The following is an 18,932-nucleotide window of genomic DNA, read 5'->3' as shown; positions in this document are numbered from 1 at the left end:
CCAGGAGCACCAGCTCTTCTTTTGTTTCCTTAATGTTTATTCATAGTATATGTATGTTTGTGTATGCGTGTGTGTGTGTGTGGGTGTAATGTCTATACACTACTGGTGAAAAGTATTACAATACCTGAGCTTTTCCAGGTTTTCTTCAGATTTAATCCGTTGAAAAGCAATGAATGACCAAAATTGGTGAAAAGGTAAGGTTTAGGTTAGGAAAAACTGGAAAAAGGAAAATATCCGAATATTACAAATGGGCCTTCTTCAGGGAACAATTAAGGGGTTACAGCCTACACATGTTCTGCAGCAATTCAAGTAAATGAAGCCTTGCAAGTTGAAGCAAACAATTTGCACATGTGTCCATAACTTCTGTTGATTACTTAAAAACCTTCTGTGTGTGTCTTAAAGCAGAGTTGGAAAAAACTGTGTTACTACACCCTCTGAAGTAGTACTTGGACAATATTACATTGTAGAAACTTGTAAATTCCAGTGATAATGGCAAGAAAACATCAATTAACAAATGAAATGAGACAGAGCATTAGCATCCTTTGAAGTGCATGCCTTTCATTTCATTTCATTTCGAGAAAATACATCGAAATGTCAGAAAGTGTGGTGCCCTACACAATCTGGATGAAACAGGATGAAGCTCTGTTAGGAAGAGATCTGGCAGGGCCAAAGTCACAAACCAATCAGAAGACAAGTTTCTGAGGGTCACCAGCTTGTGTGATCACAGGCACCTCACAGCACAAGAGCGTCAAGCACAGCTTAACAGTGCAGGTCGAAATAAACAAGTCTCAGTTTCTACTGTTAAGAGGAGACTTTGTTCAGTCTGTAGTAGTCCACAGCCAGTATTTCAAGGCCTTACTTTGCCCTTTAAGGAACGGCTTTCTTACTGACACTCGCCCTGCCAAACTTGCAGCACAAAGTAATAAATATATATATATATATATATATATATATAATTATATTACTTGCTGTTTATACTTTTATACTTTCTTTATGTTTGTATTGTTTTATTCAACTGTTTTAAGGAGACGCAGAAGTAAGAGTTTTGTCATTTTATGACAATAGACAAGACTTAGACTTCGTTCACTTATGGGCTCATTTCTGCTTCACAGATTTGGATGAGCAAATCAAGCTCTTGTCATCTCATCCACAGGGCTTGCAGCTTTGTTAGCCAGCAAGGCTGAATGGATTTACCCCAGGACTAGTATTCCTGCTTCATCTGCTGGTCATATTATTTTGGAGAACAACTGGCAGCACATGTCATGCTTCCAGCAAATATTATTTTTTTGTGTGGCAGTGAGTCTGAACAATACCTCTGAGAATTTTTTCACCATCTATGACAAATTATTGTGTCATTTTTGGACAAATGTTTTAAATAAAAGTATTTTGAAATATAAATGTCTGCAGTATTTGCCTCAAACATTATATAATTTGTTAATTATGACAGTTATTTATGAGCAGTGGGAGAAATCATCAAGTTATTGCCAAGTAGAATTCAAAAAATTAAATCTACCTTTAAGACACTTCAGACAAACAGATTATCAGCCTGCTAATTTTTCAGGTTACTAAGCAGTTTCTCTTTACATATTCTGTTACTAGCATTAAATATCAATTGGAACTCCAGGAGTATGTTTTGTTTGTTTATTCTAATTTCTCAAAAGTGGTTTAGTAATTAACTGTAAGACTAAGGTAATCAGTTCATTAGAAAATGTATGTCTGTAAATTGGAGTCAAGAGGCAAACTATCTAGCTAACAATGTGCAGGCAGACATTATACTTCTAGCAACAGTACTTTATTTAATATGAAAGACACAATAAATTTGTAACCCTTTTACAGAATAATCCTCCAGTATGTAGGCACCTTCTCCAAGAGCGTTGTCTGAAAAGTGAAAACACATATGGTGTATATTCCTAGTGCTGTGGACAGAGAAAACTTCTTAAAAACTTCTGATGAGTAAGATAAGCAGGTAAAATGTGCACATTGTTTCTTATACCAGGATTGAAACTATAACCATTAACAAATGTGCATGTAACATAACTTTCCTAGCCATTACACTTTGTTACTTGTCATTCTGTTAATCTTTGTGTGAAGCCGGAGGCCCAGTGGGGTACCTGTTTTGAGGATCATTATGGAGGACTTAATGCTGCCACACTTGACAGCATGGTGTCTGTCAGTTAGAAAGCCCAAAATCCTCTTTTCAGAGAGTGGCGCTAAGCCTAGGAGCTCAGTGACCAGTGTTGATTGTACAACAGTGTTAACTGCTCAGCTGTCATCTATAAACTACAGTTTTATTAACCTAACTTTTATCAACTGTTTCAATAGTTGAAGTTCAAGGGGATATGCAACATGGAGGTGGGCTATCTTTGTGGAATGTCCTGTTTAGTGTGTTCCAGCACAAATCAAGTATTTTATCGCAAAGGGAGTGTGTTTTCGAAGGTGTTGACCATTGATTTTCTCAGAAAGGCATTAACAATTTCCAAGTAAAAACCCAATTAGTTGTTTAGTATAGCTTTTTAAAATGTATTTTGAAATTCCATCTGAATACATTATGGACTTTGACTCTTAAAAATCCACCTTATATCATCTAAAGAATTGGAGAAGGGCAAATCATGCTGTGCTGAAGGCATTCACATGCGAGGACTTTGTTATACTCAAAATGAGTGCAGAAAGTGTTACGTTTATTAAGGAGAGATGGGATGAATCTGATTCAATTAGTCTTTAGTCTGTAATTACTAAGCATCTGTATTCCTTGCCACATTTTATATGAATCATAAGTGCTGTCTCCAGTTTATCCTTATATTGACTTTAAGCAATTTTAATTGTATTTGTGAATTTGTACCTGCATTTCTTGTATGTTATCATATTGGCATTGTCACCGTGAGCCTTGAGTAAATCATGGATGTCACAAGTGATCCATAGTTATTTATCAGGTAATAAGCAGATAGTTTTAATAGCCACAAATCCACACTTTTTTATTAACACGTCTGGTTAAGATGGTTGCGTATTTATTCAGATTTATTTATTCAGATGATATAAGTGTGGAGTACATCCTAATGTACTCAAAGTAATTCTTGAGTCAACAGTGTTAACCACTCCACTATGCCACTTTGCCTCCTTTTACTCGATGCATTCCAGATAAGCTCTGGTCCTCTGCGTCCCTGAATTGGACCAAGCAAGTTTGAAAGGATAGGAATATGGACATTGGAGAAAACGATGGTAACTGATGGTATATGACAGTATGCCAAGACTTGTGGTTTCAACACATTATAGAAAATATTGTATATTTGTAACTGAAGTATACAGGGTAGAGTAGGTTAGGGAAATTGAAATAACCAGTCATGAGCGGACACATACACTCCTCAGCACGCACATCTTTGCCAAGCTAAAATGTGAAAAAGCAATTCCAATTAATGGTAATTTAAGTTTTATAATGACTTTATCTTTAATTTAGGGGTTCATACTAATGATAATGAAACAGAAAATATCCTTCCTGTAATTAAAGGAATACGTACATCTACATAAGTTGGATATTTTATACTAACTTAAACAGGTTATGTCATATAAATAGCATATGCATTTGCATAAAGTGAAAATGTATACAATATACTTCAATTGTGCCCCCCGTTAGCACAGATCACCATTTTACAGTATACAGCATCATCAGATAGTAAAATGAAACACCTAAAATAAAAGTGCTGTCTGAACAAAATGTCTGCCACTTATTATAAATATTAATATTACAAGATTTCTGTCAATCAAAATGACTTGCTGTTGATGAACTGAAAGTTTGTACAAAGGAGCTACGGATGTTTTAACTCAGAATGTTTAATCATAGCTGTGAAGGCACAGGCATGAGGAATGTTAAATGTGTCATTTTCTTTTAAGTAGTGCAGATATTAACAGAAGTAAAATGAATAAAGAAAGACAGTTGTCATTGCAGTATTATGGTAGGTAGGCTACCCGTTTTTTGCTCTGTGGCTGAAAATAGAATAACTGTAGCACTTCTCAAGCTCCAGTCTTTGTTCCTTCTAGATTTATTTTCATTTTAATATTGTCGATGCTGCATATGTTTATAATGTTAATAATATAAAGCAGAGGTCTGAAAGGTCCATCCTGGAGGGCCTTAGTGGCTGCAGGGATTTGTTCCAACCTGATTGCTTAATTAGAAACCAAACCTTGCCAAAGATGAATTATTATTATTATTATTAATGATAGATCATATTTAATCTTATGACTTGTTACGGTTTTTATTCTACCATGTCAGGTCATTCTTATATTATAGGTTTTCTCCTTTCCAAAAATATGCTCCAAATTGTAGGAAACTGGAGCATGTGGCAAAGAGAAGTAACATTTGTATCCACAATAAACTGCAGTTTGTCCACAGAAAAGAAAGAGTTCCTTTAATGCTGCAAGAACTGTTTTACTTCAGGAGAAGATGGGCTCTCTTCCTAAGATCGCAGCTGTTGAAAGTCTTCCAGCAGCCGGGCAAATGGACATTCAACTAGTTTTATGTCTTCATAGTTTACTGGAATGAATTTAAGAAATTCTATATGTCATGATGAATCTTTGTGGGTTATGTTCAGAAGGGTAGGTTTCTGTTATTGCATCTCTGATAAATCTTTTTATAATTATGTATATTAATGCAGTGGATACCAATTATGCTTTCTTAAGGTAAAGCTGTGGGTTTTCTGATGTTCAAAGTCAATTTCCCCTCTCTTTGTATTTCTCAGAAGCAATTTCACTTTGTTTATGAAGGATACGTTTGGATGAACAAAGGGAAGATGAGTATTTATGTCTTCTGGAATGCATGTCCATATGTTTCTAGTATTTTTTATTTCACTATTTTTTTCACTTTATTCTATTCTATTAGTGTATATAAATTTTATAATAGCCCATTCAGTATTTGCACAACAATCGCTACACGAGTTGCCGCGATAATGTCGGGTGAAAAAAATCGAACAGCGAATCAACATCAAATTTCTCTTTTTCCATAAAGCAGTTTTTAACTGACAAAAACATTCCTGTCCTCGATCATCCTCCCTATTCGCCCATTTTAGTTCCCTGCGATTTTTACTTGTTCCCAAAAATCAAAAGTGACCTGAAGGGAACACGTTTTTTTTTCAATGGGTGAAGTGAAGACAAAAACGTCAAGCCTGTTAAAGAGCCTCAAGCAAGAAGCCTTCCAGCACTGTTTCAATCAATGGAAGATATTTATGGAGCGGTGTAGAGATCAGGAGGGGGAGTATATAGAAGATGACAATGTTTAGAATGCTGGAATTCATCAATAAATATAGATTTTTTTACCAAACCCATTATTTTTGTGTCTCACCTCATATTGTAATTAATGTTTAAAAGCTATAGCATCATTGTGGACACATGCTAGAACGTAACCTCTTAGGTTTACAGTCTGAATGTTCACAATTAGTGAGTATTCTTTCATAGTTAGGCTTGGAATTAAATGTAATACACGTCTAGTTAAGCTGACTAGCCTCTGAGGTTTTATTCTGAAATCTACACTAAGGAGTGATGCTTAGCCTCTGAGGTTGTATATGAAATATTTATGTGAGACACGCTAAGAAAGCTACTTAGCTCCTGAGGCTTCATTAAAAAGCACACACTAGTTGAATAATGCTTATCTATTGATATAAAGTGACTATTAGCCATAGTCGTATTGCTTTTTAGGTTATATACACTAAAGCATTTCAAGCAATAAGAAGTCAAGCTAACTCAAATATTACAGTAACTTATAACTAATTTATATCATAAAATTGGTCTTTGAACTAAAAGTAGAAAAATCAGAGTGAGATTAATGGCTCACACTCCTGTTCCGTTGTTGGTTAGGAGACGCAAGGCTGTAATAAAACTGGGTGAGTTGAATCTGCCTAAACTCATCACCAGGTAAAACAAAATGATTTGTATCCAGAAGTGGCGGAGTAAATCTCAGTCCTTCAGTTTTCCCTCTTCAGTTTTCTTCTAAATATCTTATTAAACTACATACTGTAGTTCACAACAAATGCACACAGGTCTAAACAGAAACAAGGTAGATGGAGAACAGCTGTTTCCTTTGTTATATGCATCTTTTTGCAAATAAGCATAAAACGGTGGTGACGTCTGCTGTTTATAACTAAAATAATTAATTAAAGAATGGATAATCTTAACAATCAAGACCAGTAAAATGAAACATCAGAATGTTGCCTGAGCAATAAGTGATTCAACAGCAAATAATCAAATTCTAATTAAAACAAAATTGGGTTGGAACAAAAACCTGCAGCCACTACAGCCCTCTGACTTTGCAGAGCCCTGGAATAAAGCAAGTCTCTGGTAACTGACATAGACTGTATCAAGAAAGTAAAAAAGAAATACCTCAGCATTGGGAATAACTCTCTGAGGAAAACAAAGAAGACAAAGAAAAAAAAAAGATGAATTAGTGTAACAGTCCCCTTTAACCAAGGAAAAGCTCCAACAAAAAGGAAGATTTACAAAACAGTTATGGTTAACAGTCCTCTGTAAGTATAGACCCCACAGCTTTGTAAAATGTTTAACCCAACACAGTTGTAGTTAACACCAGTACTGTCAGACATTGAAAATGTTCTTTATTATGCAGGTGAAGCAGAAAACCCAGTTTTTAGAAAACCAAAATAAGTTAAGAAAACTGCATATTCAATTACTAATATGTACTCAAAAGGAAAACATTTTGGTCCATGCACAATATAAATTTACAGGAGGCTGATCTAAAGCAGTGGTTCTGTATTTGTGATACGTGCTGAGTTATTGGGTGGTAAATGAGGGAACAAAAAAAAATAAAAAGTCAGGAGTGGTAAGCACAAACGAAAGCAGAGAGAGAAGCTGCCGCAGTTCCAATTACACCTTAAAAAGCATAACAGTCCTCCAACGTTTTCAATAAAAAAAGCTTTAAATAACACTTTTATTTATTTGTGTAATTGTTTCACAAATTAAAAAATATCTGATACACAAGAGAGCAGCATAATGATGTAGCTAATCAGTTGTCAGTTGAAGTCATCTTAACTTGCACAGCCATGAACTTGAATTAGGGAGTTAAAAATGATTAATCAACTTTTCATACAGCACCCTGATAAAGTAATCAAGTCATTATCTTGTGATTGTAATGAGCATGGCTACAGTTGTCTGTCTAACAACACCCCTCATCCATATTATAACAAAAGTATCCAATTCACGGCCTGTGGGACTATTTGCCTAGCTTGGCTTCACTAGGCACAGGGCAGGTGAAGTTAGATAGGGTGATGCCTTTGCACATGTCCATCTACAACAGTAACAAAGTGAGCTTCTGCCTACGTTCATTGTAAAATTAAATTTATTTCTTATTTCAAAATGACTAGACTACATTGCCAAGACATTTGTGCGTTTCAGCTCATAAAGCTTTGAAGCACCTGGAAAAATCTCTAATGAAACAACATGTAAAGCCTTAATGGAAGCTCATAATCTTGGATGTGTGCAGTCAGCTGGACTGCTAAAGCAGAACACTATATTTATGTTCATTGTGCTTCTAAAATCGAACTATGACAACTCAAATGTGCCAAATATAATGAAAGTATTAATGACAAATTTTTGGATAGTACAGGAGTGAATGTGATGCAGCCTTCAGTTCTATGTAATCATTGCTGTCTAATTCAATGGCAAATTCTGGACTGGTACACAGGCGAAAGTAATAAAGTCAGATCAGTCATGTGAAGCACCTTGAAAACAATAGTGCAAATTCTGAAATAATAACCTTAAACTGACAAGCTCGATTTAATGATGATAATAACAAATATTCACAAAGTTAACCTTAAAGTTGGAACTTGCAGTTTTCATTCCAACAGATGGCGCAGGACAAACATTAACATTGCTTTTACAAATCCCATATCAAATGGCACGTAACAGAGACATATGCACTGCATGGTGCACTACAAACGTTAACGCTGAAGTCTATGTTGATTACTTAGATTTCAACCTACCTTAGACAGGTAGCACTGCTAGTATGTTTATAATTTTTCAGAAAACCATGAGCAACATTGGGTCTAAACTCAGTTTATTAACCTTAGCTTGACTTAATTTGTGTTTAGTATTTTCAAAGCTACACTATGAGAGAAACAAATAACACTTGATTATTACACTGTTCAACAGAAACAGATTTTAGAGAGGACAGAGGAGAGGTTGGGAGCGTGCGCTGATAGTGCGACATGACAAACCACCTGGATTGGGACCCAAATGCAGCAGGTGACACCTCAGCAATACACTGAAACAGTTTGAGGTTTTTGGTGGTGGCTAGAGTGCCAATCCTGCCACCAACCTCCAAATTGAAGGATATGCTTACAGGGCTGGATGCAGATTAACGTCAAAGCAATTGCAGGTTAAGGGCCTTGCTCAAGGGCCCAAGAGAGTAGAGTCACTTAAGGCATTTCAAGCATTCAAACTGGCAACCTTCCGACTGCCAGCGCAGATCCCTAGACTCAGAGCCACCACTCTGCCCTCTACTTAGAGAGGGTATCAACAAGAAAATAAAACGAGCGTTGAAATACTAAGATTAATTTCAGTAACCTAAAGTCCGTCCTATCTTTCGTGTAAGCCAAAACAATAACCCGAAATTGCAGTCATAAATGAGAAGAGCAAGAATTCGTTTAACCAGAGAAGTTAGAATGCACAATCTCACATCATCAAGCAGGGATTTGTTTTGATTGTTGTATTCTTGAATGACCAGGAAGTGCTGACCTTTTACCCATTGTGATGGAGCTGTCAAACGGCGCACACTTCTGGTCATAGCAATACCCATGTAACTTAATATGGCGTTAAAAAAGATGTGATACAAAAATAACCTATATACTGTGTATTTTTATTTATTTATATAAAGTCATGCATGGGCATCTGAGGATGACCTTCCGGACTCTGATAAAGTATGCAGTTCCAACCTGGGGTGAGGGGGGTGTGGTCGCTAACTGTGTTGCCTCTTTCTCAGCATACAGCACCAAGATGACGCCCTATGAGGGCCACAGAACCCCACCCCCAGTCTCCTAGAAGCCCTGCGCCTTCCACCTTGGACACTATAAAACCGAGATGCCCCCAGATGAAGTTGTCTCATTTCAGGGAGAAGCCTCTACATAACAGAACTCCCCATCACAGAGCCATTTAAGCAAGCAATTTATAAAAGACAGCTGAGTTAACTGAGGAGGCAATTAAGAAACCTTATTTCTGTTGCCCCACTGAGCGCTTATTTTCTTCCAGATTTCTGAACTAGTGCCTTAAACGGGTTTGCACCCAAACGTTTCTTTGGGACTCCGTTTGTCCTGCCATCTTTTTCAATATATTTTTATTTTATTCAAAGGACAAAAATTGATTCTGCTATATCAAAAAAAAAGACAATGAAAAAATTAATAATGAAAATTAAACAAAAAAATCACTTGAATGTGATTTTTAAAGGAATCCCATATTATACCGTCAACACTTAAGATGTGTTCTCTTCTTTCATTAAATACATCTCATAATGGAAGAGAATTTTGTAAAGACAGCTAATCTGCATACATAGCACTGCTAGGAATGTTAATAAAAGAGAGAAATATCAAAATGACTTGGCTTGTTCATTGGAAATACTTCCCTATTTAAATGATGTCAGTACATATTTAGCACTGCATTACAATATGATGGATTTTGTCCATAACATTGGTTAGCCTGCTATTGGTTGTTCCTTTCTTAAGTGCTTCATTCATCACCTATACTGTTAACACAAAAGCAGGTATATAAATCATACCTCCTGAATAGGTAACTCTGAGCAGGAATCTCTCTGTGCTCTGTGGGGATCACAGTGTATCAGCATCCACTGCAACTCAAACTGAAAAAAAAGTGATAAAGATTATCAAAATATATTTATTAAAAATAAAGAGTTGTCATTGAATAGTTAATTCCACTTTATACCTCTTGTGTTTTTAAAACAAATCTGCCATATAACAAAATATGACAAAAATGAAGGGATCTGAATACTTTCTGCATTAACTGTGCATTCTACCTAATGTGGCGTTCAGATGCAGTGACAATACCGAATGCTCATCACTTTGTGTATTAAACCACAAAATATATAAAGACAAATTTTGGTAGATACAAACCACAACTGATGTATTAGGATCTGAATCCAGTCTTCCAATGAGGGTTGGTCCTTCTACATTGACATTTCCCTTAGCCTTAATTGGCTTAACACCAATAGGCTGACAGTCTATGTAAAGAGTCACCTCGTCCCGCTCAACGCCCACCAGCACTTTGTGCCATGCTGTGTTGAAAAGCTGCGATACCCCAGGAAAGGTGACAACTTGAAGGTTGCCATCTTGACCCACGAGAAAGAACTCCACTGCTTGCTGATCTCCATTAAGCCGTAGTCCCACTTGCTTGTAGCCCTCCTCATCCACCAACTGCCACACATTCCACACTTTGCCAGTTGTACTTCTGACCATGCGAAATGTGACCACAAAGGAGTATTCTTCGGGGAAGCCACCTGGGTAAATCAGTCTGTTAAGCATAGAAAAGACATCGGTTTACTCTTGGGGGCTAAAAGAGTAAGAGAAATAGAAAGGACTTCACATTGAATTTATGAAATTAAAGAAGGCATGAGATAGAATCCCTGGCAGGAAATGTGGGGATGTATGAGAGAGAAAGGTTAGGGTTAGGTAACAGAGAAGGATGTAAGGATAGTTAAGAATATGTAAGAGGGTGCGTACACACCAAGCTAGACCTAGAAATTAACCATATAATGCAATCAGGTTGGAAAAAGGTATCGGGGATCATGTGACCAAACAGTCGACAAAGGAGTGAAGGGTAAAGATTATTTAACACCCGTCAGACCAGCATTGTTGTATGGATAAGAAACCTGCGCAGTTAAAAATGTGTTAAGGGTATCTAAGGGAGAAAGGAAGTGTACAACAGACAAGAATGGACGAGGCTGGTGTAATATAGCGACCCCGCATGAAAGGGGGAAAAACTTTAGAAGAAGAAGATTATGTAATTACTGTGTGTGACCGGTGAGAATGCTTTATAAGAAAGGATGTTTCACTGGTAGCCATTTCCTTTTGAACCATATTGACAAATGTTTAAGATGTTAAGCACATTAAAGATCAAAAGATTAGCAAGGCCTTAAAAGAATCAAGACAAAATGATAATGTGAAACTGTTAGAAATGAAATTGTGAACTTAAAAATCTTAAACAAAAGCTTTTTTAATAGTTATTTGAAGTAATGTCTTTTCTTCAATTTACTGTGAAGTTTTAAAAAAAAATTAAAAAGTGAACAAATTGTACATAACATTGTTAGTCCACAACACTAAACAAGTCCTAGAATCGATAACAGCGTTACAAAAATATAACGTAATATAAATTAATAATCAAAAAAAAAGGTTTTAGCTATGCAAGGAAGTATTAAATAATTACTGTGTGTGACCAGTGAGAATGCTTTATAAGTTAGAATGGTTCACTAGTAATTAATTTCTATTGAACTGAATAATGTTTAAAATGTTTAATAGTCTTGAAAGAAGCAAGACACAAATCGTAACATGAAAGTGTTTAAATCGAAAACCTGGAAATCTTAACAAACAAGACTTTTTTATACTTATTTGAGAAAAAAGTCTTTTCTTTATTTTAAGGTAAAATTTGAAAAGGAATAAGAAGTGATTGAATTGTACCTAAGTAAGCACTGTTAGGTCACAATATTAAAGAAGTCCTAGAATCATTACTAGCTTTACAAAAACATATGCAATTATAAGCAAAAAAAATTAGTTCTTCAATTTACTGTGAAGTTTAAAAAAAAATGAAAAAGTGAACAAATTGTACATAACATTGTTAGTCCACAACACTAAACAAGTCCTAGAATCGATAACAGCATTACAAAAATATAATGTAATATAAATTAATAATCAAAAAAAAGGTTTTAGCTATGCAAGGGAGTACTAAATAATTACTGCGTGACCAGTAAGAATGCTTTGTAAGGAAGAATGGTTCGCTAGTAATTAATTTCTATTGAATCGAATTGTTTAAAATGTTTAATAGTCTTGAAAGAAGCATGACGAAAATCATAATGTGAAAGTGTTTAAATCAAAAACATGGAAATTTAACAGACAAGATTTTTTTATACTTATTTGGGAAAACGTCTTTTCTTTATTTTAAGGAAAAGTTTGAAAAGGAATAAAAAGTGACTGAATTGTACATAAGTAAGCACTATTAGGCCACAATATTAAAGAAGTCCTAGAATCAATACTAGCTTTACAAAAATATATACAATAAGGCTCCAGCAGACCCCGTGACCCTGTAGTTAGGATATAGCAGATTGGATAATGGATGGATGGATGGATAAGCAAAAAAATTACTTTTTAGTATTCAAGGACGTATTAAATAATTACTGTGTGACCAGTGAGAATGCTTTGTAAGGAAGAATGGTTCACTAGTAATTATTTTATGCTGCATCAGATCGACAGATGTTTAATATGTTAAATAGAAAATAAAATCCAAAAGATTAGCAAGGCCAGATGATCAGTCTTAAAAGAATCAAGACAAAAATGATAATGAGAAAAAGTGTTAAAATTGAAACTTTAAACCTAAAAATCTCAACAAACAAAAGAGATTGTCATACTTATTTGTGATAAAGCCTTTTTCTTTATTCAAAGGTAAAATTTGAAAATGAATTAAAAAAGAGAATGAATTGTATGTAGGCAAGCATTGTTAGCCCAAATTATTAAAATAATTGTAAAATAATTACTGGGTGTTACCAATGAGAATACTTTGTAAGGAAGAATGCTTTGCTGGTAATTATTTTCTAATGAATCAGACTGGCAGATGTTTAGAATGTTAAATAGACAGACAGTAAAATCCAAACAATTAGTGAGGACCAGACAAACAGTCTTAAAAGAAACAAGACAAAAATCCTAATGTGAGAGTGCATAAATGGAAATCTTAAACCTGAATGTCATTAGCCATGTCTTTATTTTAAGGTAAAGTCCCCAAAAGGAGCCACTGTGACCTCTCACTTTTCAATACACTGATGCCCATTATTTCACTGACTGGCAGGTGTGCTTACCACAGCATTACAAGAAGGAAGCCTCCGTGGCATCCAGTCATGTCATCAAGTCCCAACCAAAAAAATGTGAAATATCAATAAAAACTTGTTTGAAAAAAAAATGAGTACATTATTTGACAGATCTAAACTGGGTGTATGCTTGAGCAGACTGCTGTCGCTTCCACTTTTGCCTAAGACTACTAGAATAAGCTTTGCCCAAAACACAGTTACCCTTAAATCGATTAGCCAGGCTTCAGAATGTCATGTTGTGCTGTATGAGGGTCGTTCAAAAAGTTGCCATGCTTTTTTTTAAGTCTATTTATTTATTAAGAATTTCAAAAACAAATTACTTCACCTTTCTACATAGTCACCTTCATTTGTGATGCAATTTTCCCACCATCGTACTAACTTTTTAATGCCCAATTACTACTTCTCCCGCCTTCACAGATTCCAACGTAAATATAAAAGTGCGGAAACTTTTTGAACATCCCTGGTATATAATTGAAAGGTGTGGTAGCTCCAGTGTGTTTGACATATTCAAGGCCCACTCTCTGTTCACATTGAGTTCAAGTTTGACTGTAATTCTTCTGAATATGATAGTTGTCAGGTCTTCATACAAGTGTTTTATAAACCTTGTGACCTGTAGGGGGCTTACCAGAGCCCCAAACCCCACATACAACTTCATCCACTCACGTCCCAAGTTCAAATAAATATTTTTATTTGACAAATTATCTTCAGCTAGACCCTTTATTCCACAAAACACAATACAATTCTTGTCTTTTGTTTCTTTTCCTATCCTTCTTTTCTCATCCTTCAGTCCTCCCAGGTGAGGGTTATTGTCCTCCTCTCCCGACTATGACTCTCCTGGGGGATGTGGAGCAGTTCCTTTTCAACCAGGAGCCTGGAATCCTTCCAGCACAACAACATATCCACCAAGAGGCACTTTAGGCTCATTTGGAACCTCCATCAGTCAGGGGAGTGCTCTCCTAGCAGCTCCCCCAGGCAGTACCCAACTACCTAAACTGAAAAGTCATCTTGGATAAAGGAGTGTTGAGTCATCAGATGGAAAGATTCTCTCATCGGGCTGGATGGCCATAAATACAGTAGGAAAAGAATGTCCAGCGTCCACTGCTGTATTGATGTACACTTCCTTCAGTTGATATACTTTGACACCGTCTCAAACCCATAGCTCGTGGTTGCAATCGGGAGAGTAGAAGTGTGTTTCTATAAGCACCTCCCTTATGTTTTTGTGGGTAGGGTAGATTTTCAGTGTCTGATCCAATTGATTGACTTGCCTATTGTGTTACTGTACACTGTCACAGCACAAGACCTGGTGACTTCCACATTTCCTCTGACAAAACATGGACAGCTGCCACATTGTAAACAGTGCTTAGGGGACTAACCTCCTGCTTAGCCTTGTACTTACTCTCAATCACTTTGCCTTTTTGTGAAGTAACTGCTATTGCACCACACCACGATGAAACTTCACATGACCGAATTCACTGGGCATATCACAGCGATTTGATTGTACAGTGTCATAAACATCAGTTTCACTCTCCCTGTCAAAATCTGATGACCAATTCATCGTCATCACTGTTGCTCAATTCCAGCAATAGTTCAGTTTTATTTTTTTCTAAAACTGTGTTTATAGCTTTCCATTTACCATTGTGTTTACCACTGATGGCTCTGAACCACTCATACATATTGATGAGTTAACTTACAGTTACATACAATAAAGTTGTAGAAAGCATTAGAAATATTGATTTTTTAACAGTATATTATTTTATCCACTAGATGGCAGCAGAATACTATCAGGAGAGTTATTCATATTTAATATGGTAAAGCAGATCATTCCACATCAACCAGAGTCTGACTTGTGGTTAACCATTCTAGCATGTAATGCCAAGGAGGTTAATTAATACTTTTATAAACAGGGGAGGCATGGTGGCATGGTGGTAGTGCTGCTGCCTCACAGTAAGGAGTCCAGGGTTCATGCCCTGAGTTCTCACTGCATGGTATTTGAATGTTCTCTACATGTCCACATGGATCTCCACTCACAGTCCAAAGACATGAAGGCTATGTGGACTGGTAATGTTAAACTGGTCCTACTGTTGTGAGTGGTGTGTGTTCACCCGGGTGATGGACTGGTGCCCTGTTTAAGGATTGTTCCTGCCTTGTTAGGCCCCAGCACCCAATGGCATGGTACTGTAAATAGTAAAGACAACAAGCAATATTATCAGCATGAAGGACTATACAGTATGTTTAAAGTGGAAAAGTTGATTTAAAATAAAAGAAAAATGAAAAACAGGAAGAATGCAATAATGTATATTTACAGATTTACTGTACTGTACAGTAAATTAGACAAGCAGGTTATGTCCTCGCCACTAGTGGTCAACATAGCCAATTAAATCAAACTGATTTCTTTTTTTGTGTGTACCACATGTTAATATCATGGCTTTCGTTGGTTGTACGGATTGTAGCTAGTCGGCACAAGTGAGTAACAACAACAAATTAAATAAAAACACACTTAGTTAGCAATGAAATCTAGCAGGTGTCACTCCAATGTGCAGTGCCTTTTCTTCAGTTATCTGTTATGGTAATTCACCCAAATGCACATAAAAATGTAAAACAAATAGGTTACTTTGAGCTGCTATAATGTTACAGGTTTCCAATCCAGCATTCTTGAGTTCTAAAAAGCAGATCGACACCATTATTTCTGAAGTCTTTTTGTTTCTGGGAAGTTTACAAAAAACTCAGTTGAAGACCTCAAAGCAAAAGCTTGATGCTGACTGAATGCGCTTCCTGTTCATTGATAACTAAATTTCTAGAAGCATTCATTTAATAACATTTTAGCAAAAATGCTTGTGCATTGAACATTGTGAGCTTACAACTGGATAACTGACATGTTTATTTTGTGAAACGTGAGAATTTTAATGTCATTTGCTCTTGTTCAATATTTGCTCACTGCCTGCCCCCATTGAAGCCTGTTACATCACACATTTTGGGGTCTAAGGAATGGCAATGCAATTAAATTGAATTTACAATACAGTGTGCAGAAAATGAAGAGTGTCTGACTACTTTCTAAATCCACTGTACTTCTCTGAGTTTCCTAGTGATTTTTTTCTGTTATTTAAGTTACAAATAACCCCAGAAATGTCATAATACAGTCAAGCTAACCAACCATGGTCCACAGTTCTCTACTTGTTTGGGAGCAGCAGAATTATAAAACAATCACAGGCTCACCTTTCATAATGTTTTTAGTTCTTTGTTGCTTGTTAACTTTGTACTTTTTAACCACTCAAATGTATTACATTTATAATATTTTTGGAAGTAACTGAAGCAAAGCATCTCCTAAAATAATGGCAGTAGTGTGCCTATTTAAAATATATATTGAATTCTGCTCTAGAATTAGATCAATTTAAAGCATGTTTGTGACATTAACAACCAGTTGAACTGATTATGTCCAGATTACTGTAGTTATGATGATTATTTGTAGATTAGGAAAAAATCAAATTTAAAATAATAATAAAAAGCTGGTTTAAGATGACTAGAAGATCATCATAGATCACTTAATGTTCTACTCTTAACTTTTGCTGTTTTCAAGGTTACCACCCATCTCCTGATCCCTTTCTGTCACCTCCTTTATGTTGCAGGGAAAAAGCAAGTGGGCTATGCTAGCAGTGGGTCCAGATGGAGTATCACCACGACTGCTGAAGGTCTGTGCATCGGAGCTGGGGGGTCCTCTACAGCGCATCTTCAACCTGAGCCTGGAACAGGGGAGAGTCCCGAGGCTTTGGAAAACATCTTGCATCACACCAGTCCCAAAGGTATCACGTCCTAGAGGACTGAATGATTTTCGGCCTGTTGCTCTGACATCATATGTGATGAAGACCATGGAGAGGTTGCTGCTTCACCACCTTAGGCCACAGGTTCAACACGCCCTCGACCCTCTGCAGTTTGCATATCAGGAGAAGGTGGGAGCGGAGGATGCCATCATCTATATGCTACACCGATCCCTCTCCCACTTAGACAGAGGCAGTGGTGCTGTAAGAATTATGTTTCTAGACTTCTCTAGCGCCTTCAACACAATCCAACCTCTGCTCCTTAGGGACAAGCTGACAGAGATGGGAGTAGATTCATACCTAGTGGCATGGATCGTGGACTATCTTAAAGACAGACCTCAGTATGTGCGTCTTGGGAACTGCACGTCTGACATTGTGGTCAGCAACACAGGAGCGCCACAGGGGACTGTACTTTCTCCGGTCCTGTTCAGCCTATATACATCGGACTTCCAATACAACTCAGAGTCCTGCCCTGTGCAAAAGTTCGCTGATGACACTGCTATCGTGGGCTGCATCAGGAGTGGGCAGGAGGAGGAGTATAGGGACCTAATCAATAACTTTGTTAAATGGTGCGACTCAAACCACCTACAACTGAACACCAGCAAAACCAAGGAGCTGGTGGTGGATTTTAGGAGGCCCAGACCCCTCATGGACCCCGTGATCATCAGAGGTGACTGTGTGCAGATGGTGCAGACCTATAAATATCTGGGAGTGCAGCTGGATGATAAATCAGACTGGACTGCCAATACTGATGCTCCGTGCAAGAAAGGACAGAGCCGGTTATACTTCCTTAGAAGGCTGGTGTCCTTCAACATCTGCAATAAGATGCTGCAGATGTTCTATCAGAAAGTTGTGGCGAGCGCCCTCTTCTACGCGGTGGTGTGCTGGGGAGGCAGCATTAAGAAGAAGGACGCCTCACGCTTGGACAAACTGGTGAGGAAGGCAGGCTGTATTGTTGGCATGGAGCTGGACAGTTTAACATCTGTGGCAGAGCGAAGGGCGCTCAGCAGGCTCCTATCAATTATGGAGAATCCACTGCATCCACTTAATAGTATCATCTCCAGACAGAAGAGCAGCTTCAGCGACAGACTGCTGTCACTGTCCTGCTCCACTGACAGATTGAGGAGATCGTTCCTCAACCAAATTATGCGACTCTTCAATTCCACCCGGGGGGGTAAACGTTAACATTTAACATTATACAAAGTTATTGTCTGTTTTTCACCTGCATTATTATCAATCTTTAATATTATTTATTGTATCAGTATGCTGCTGCTGGAGAACGTGAATTTCCCATTGGGATTAATAAAGTATCTATCTATCTATCTCTATCTAAACTGCTAGCTATTCTATCGGAAATTTATTTATTTATTTCTGCCTTTATTCCATGGCAGTAAACCTAATTTATTACATAATAATAATAATAATATTATTATTAATAATAACTAGTGAAACACGCAGACCTATGGTCAAAAAATACAAGGCAAATAAAAAGTTAAAGCTGTTGATACTTCTTATATTTTGTAAATAGTACCAAAGGCTACATTTGATGATCTTTTCAATTTTCACCATTTCTGTCGCTGGGGTGTTCTTGAATTCTGTATCCAGGAATTTGTCTTGCATGCCCATGAGCCACTGCGCTTGCCTACTGCTCCATTGGTCTATATTCAGAATTACTACTTGCTTGTCAGTGTGGTTCAGTGTCTTGTCTGATTATTCTTTCTCATTTACTTTTTCTTCTTCTTATTTTGTTCTTCGTCATGTAAACAGCCTCTGCAATTTACCTGACGGTCAACAGATGTTGCTGCTGTTCTTTGTCTTTCCACATGTAACTTGGTTGTGTGCTCAGTTTGGTCATAATGTGTATATGACTACAGATAACTATGTCGAAATTGCTGCTACCTAACATTTTTTGAATTTTCAAAGCATATCACATCCTGAGCTTGCGATTAAAAACAAGACCAAGGTTCTAGCCCCAGTAGTTTGCATGTAGTCACATGACATGTGGACAGACCTATGATTTTCTTATATATGATGATATGCAGCACAAT

The 18,932-nt window shown here is 36.9% G+C and overlaps 1 protein-coding gene across 1 annotated transcript in view; it reads right to left on the bottom strand.

The window, feature by feature from the left end:
• The window catches only part of LOC114664066 (collagen alpha-3(IX) chain-like), a 164,941-nt gene that overhangs the window by 90,878 nt on the left and 55,131 nt on the right, over positions 1-18,932 (bottom strand). Inside the window, exons 5-7 of the mRNA XM_051936132.1 lie at positions 10,116-10,512; positions 9,764-9,844; positions 6,364-6,384 (exon numbers count right to left, since the gene is read on the bottom strand). Of these exons, the coding sequence (XP_051792092.1) occupies positions 6,364-6,384; positions 9,764-9,844; positions 10,116-10,512 (499 nt within the window). The remainder of the gene's footprint in view (positions 1-6,363; positions 6,385-9,763; positions 9,845-10,115; positions 10,513-18,932) is intronic.

The sequence above is a fragment of the Erpetoichthys calabaricus genome, chromosome 13, assembly GCF_900747795.2.
Source record: "Erpetoichthys calabaricus chromosome 13, fErpCal1.3, whole genome shotgun sequence".
In the NCBI taxonomy this organism is placed as follows: Eukaryota; Metazoa; Chordata; class Cladistia; order Polypteriformes; family Polypteridae; genus Erpetoichthys; species Erpetoichthys calabaricus.
This window is presented reverse-complemented; position numbering and strand designations above follow the sequence as displayed.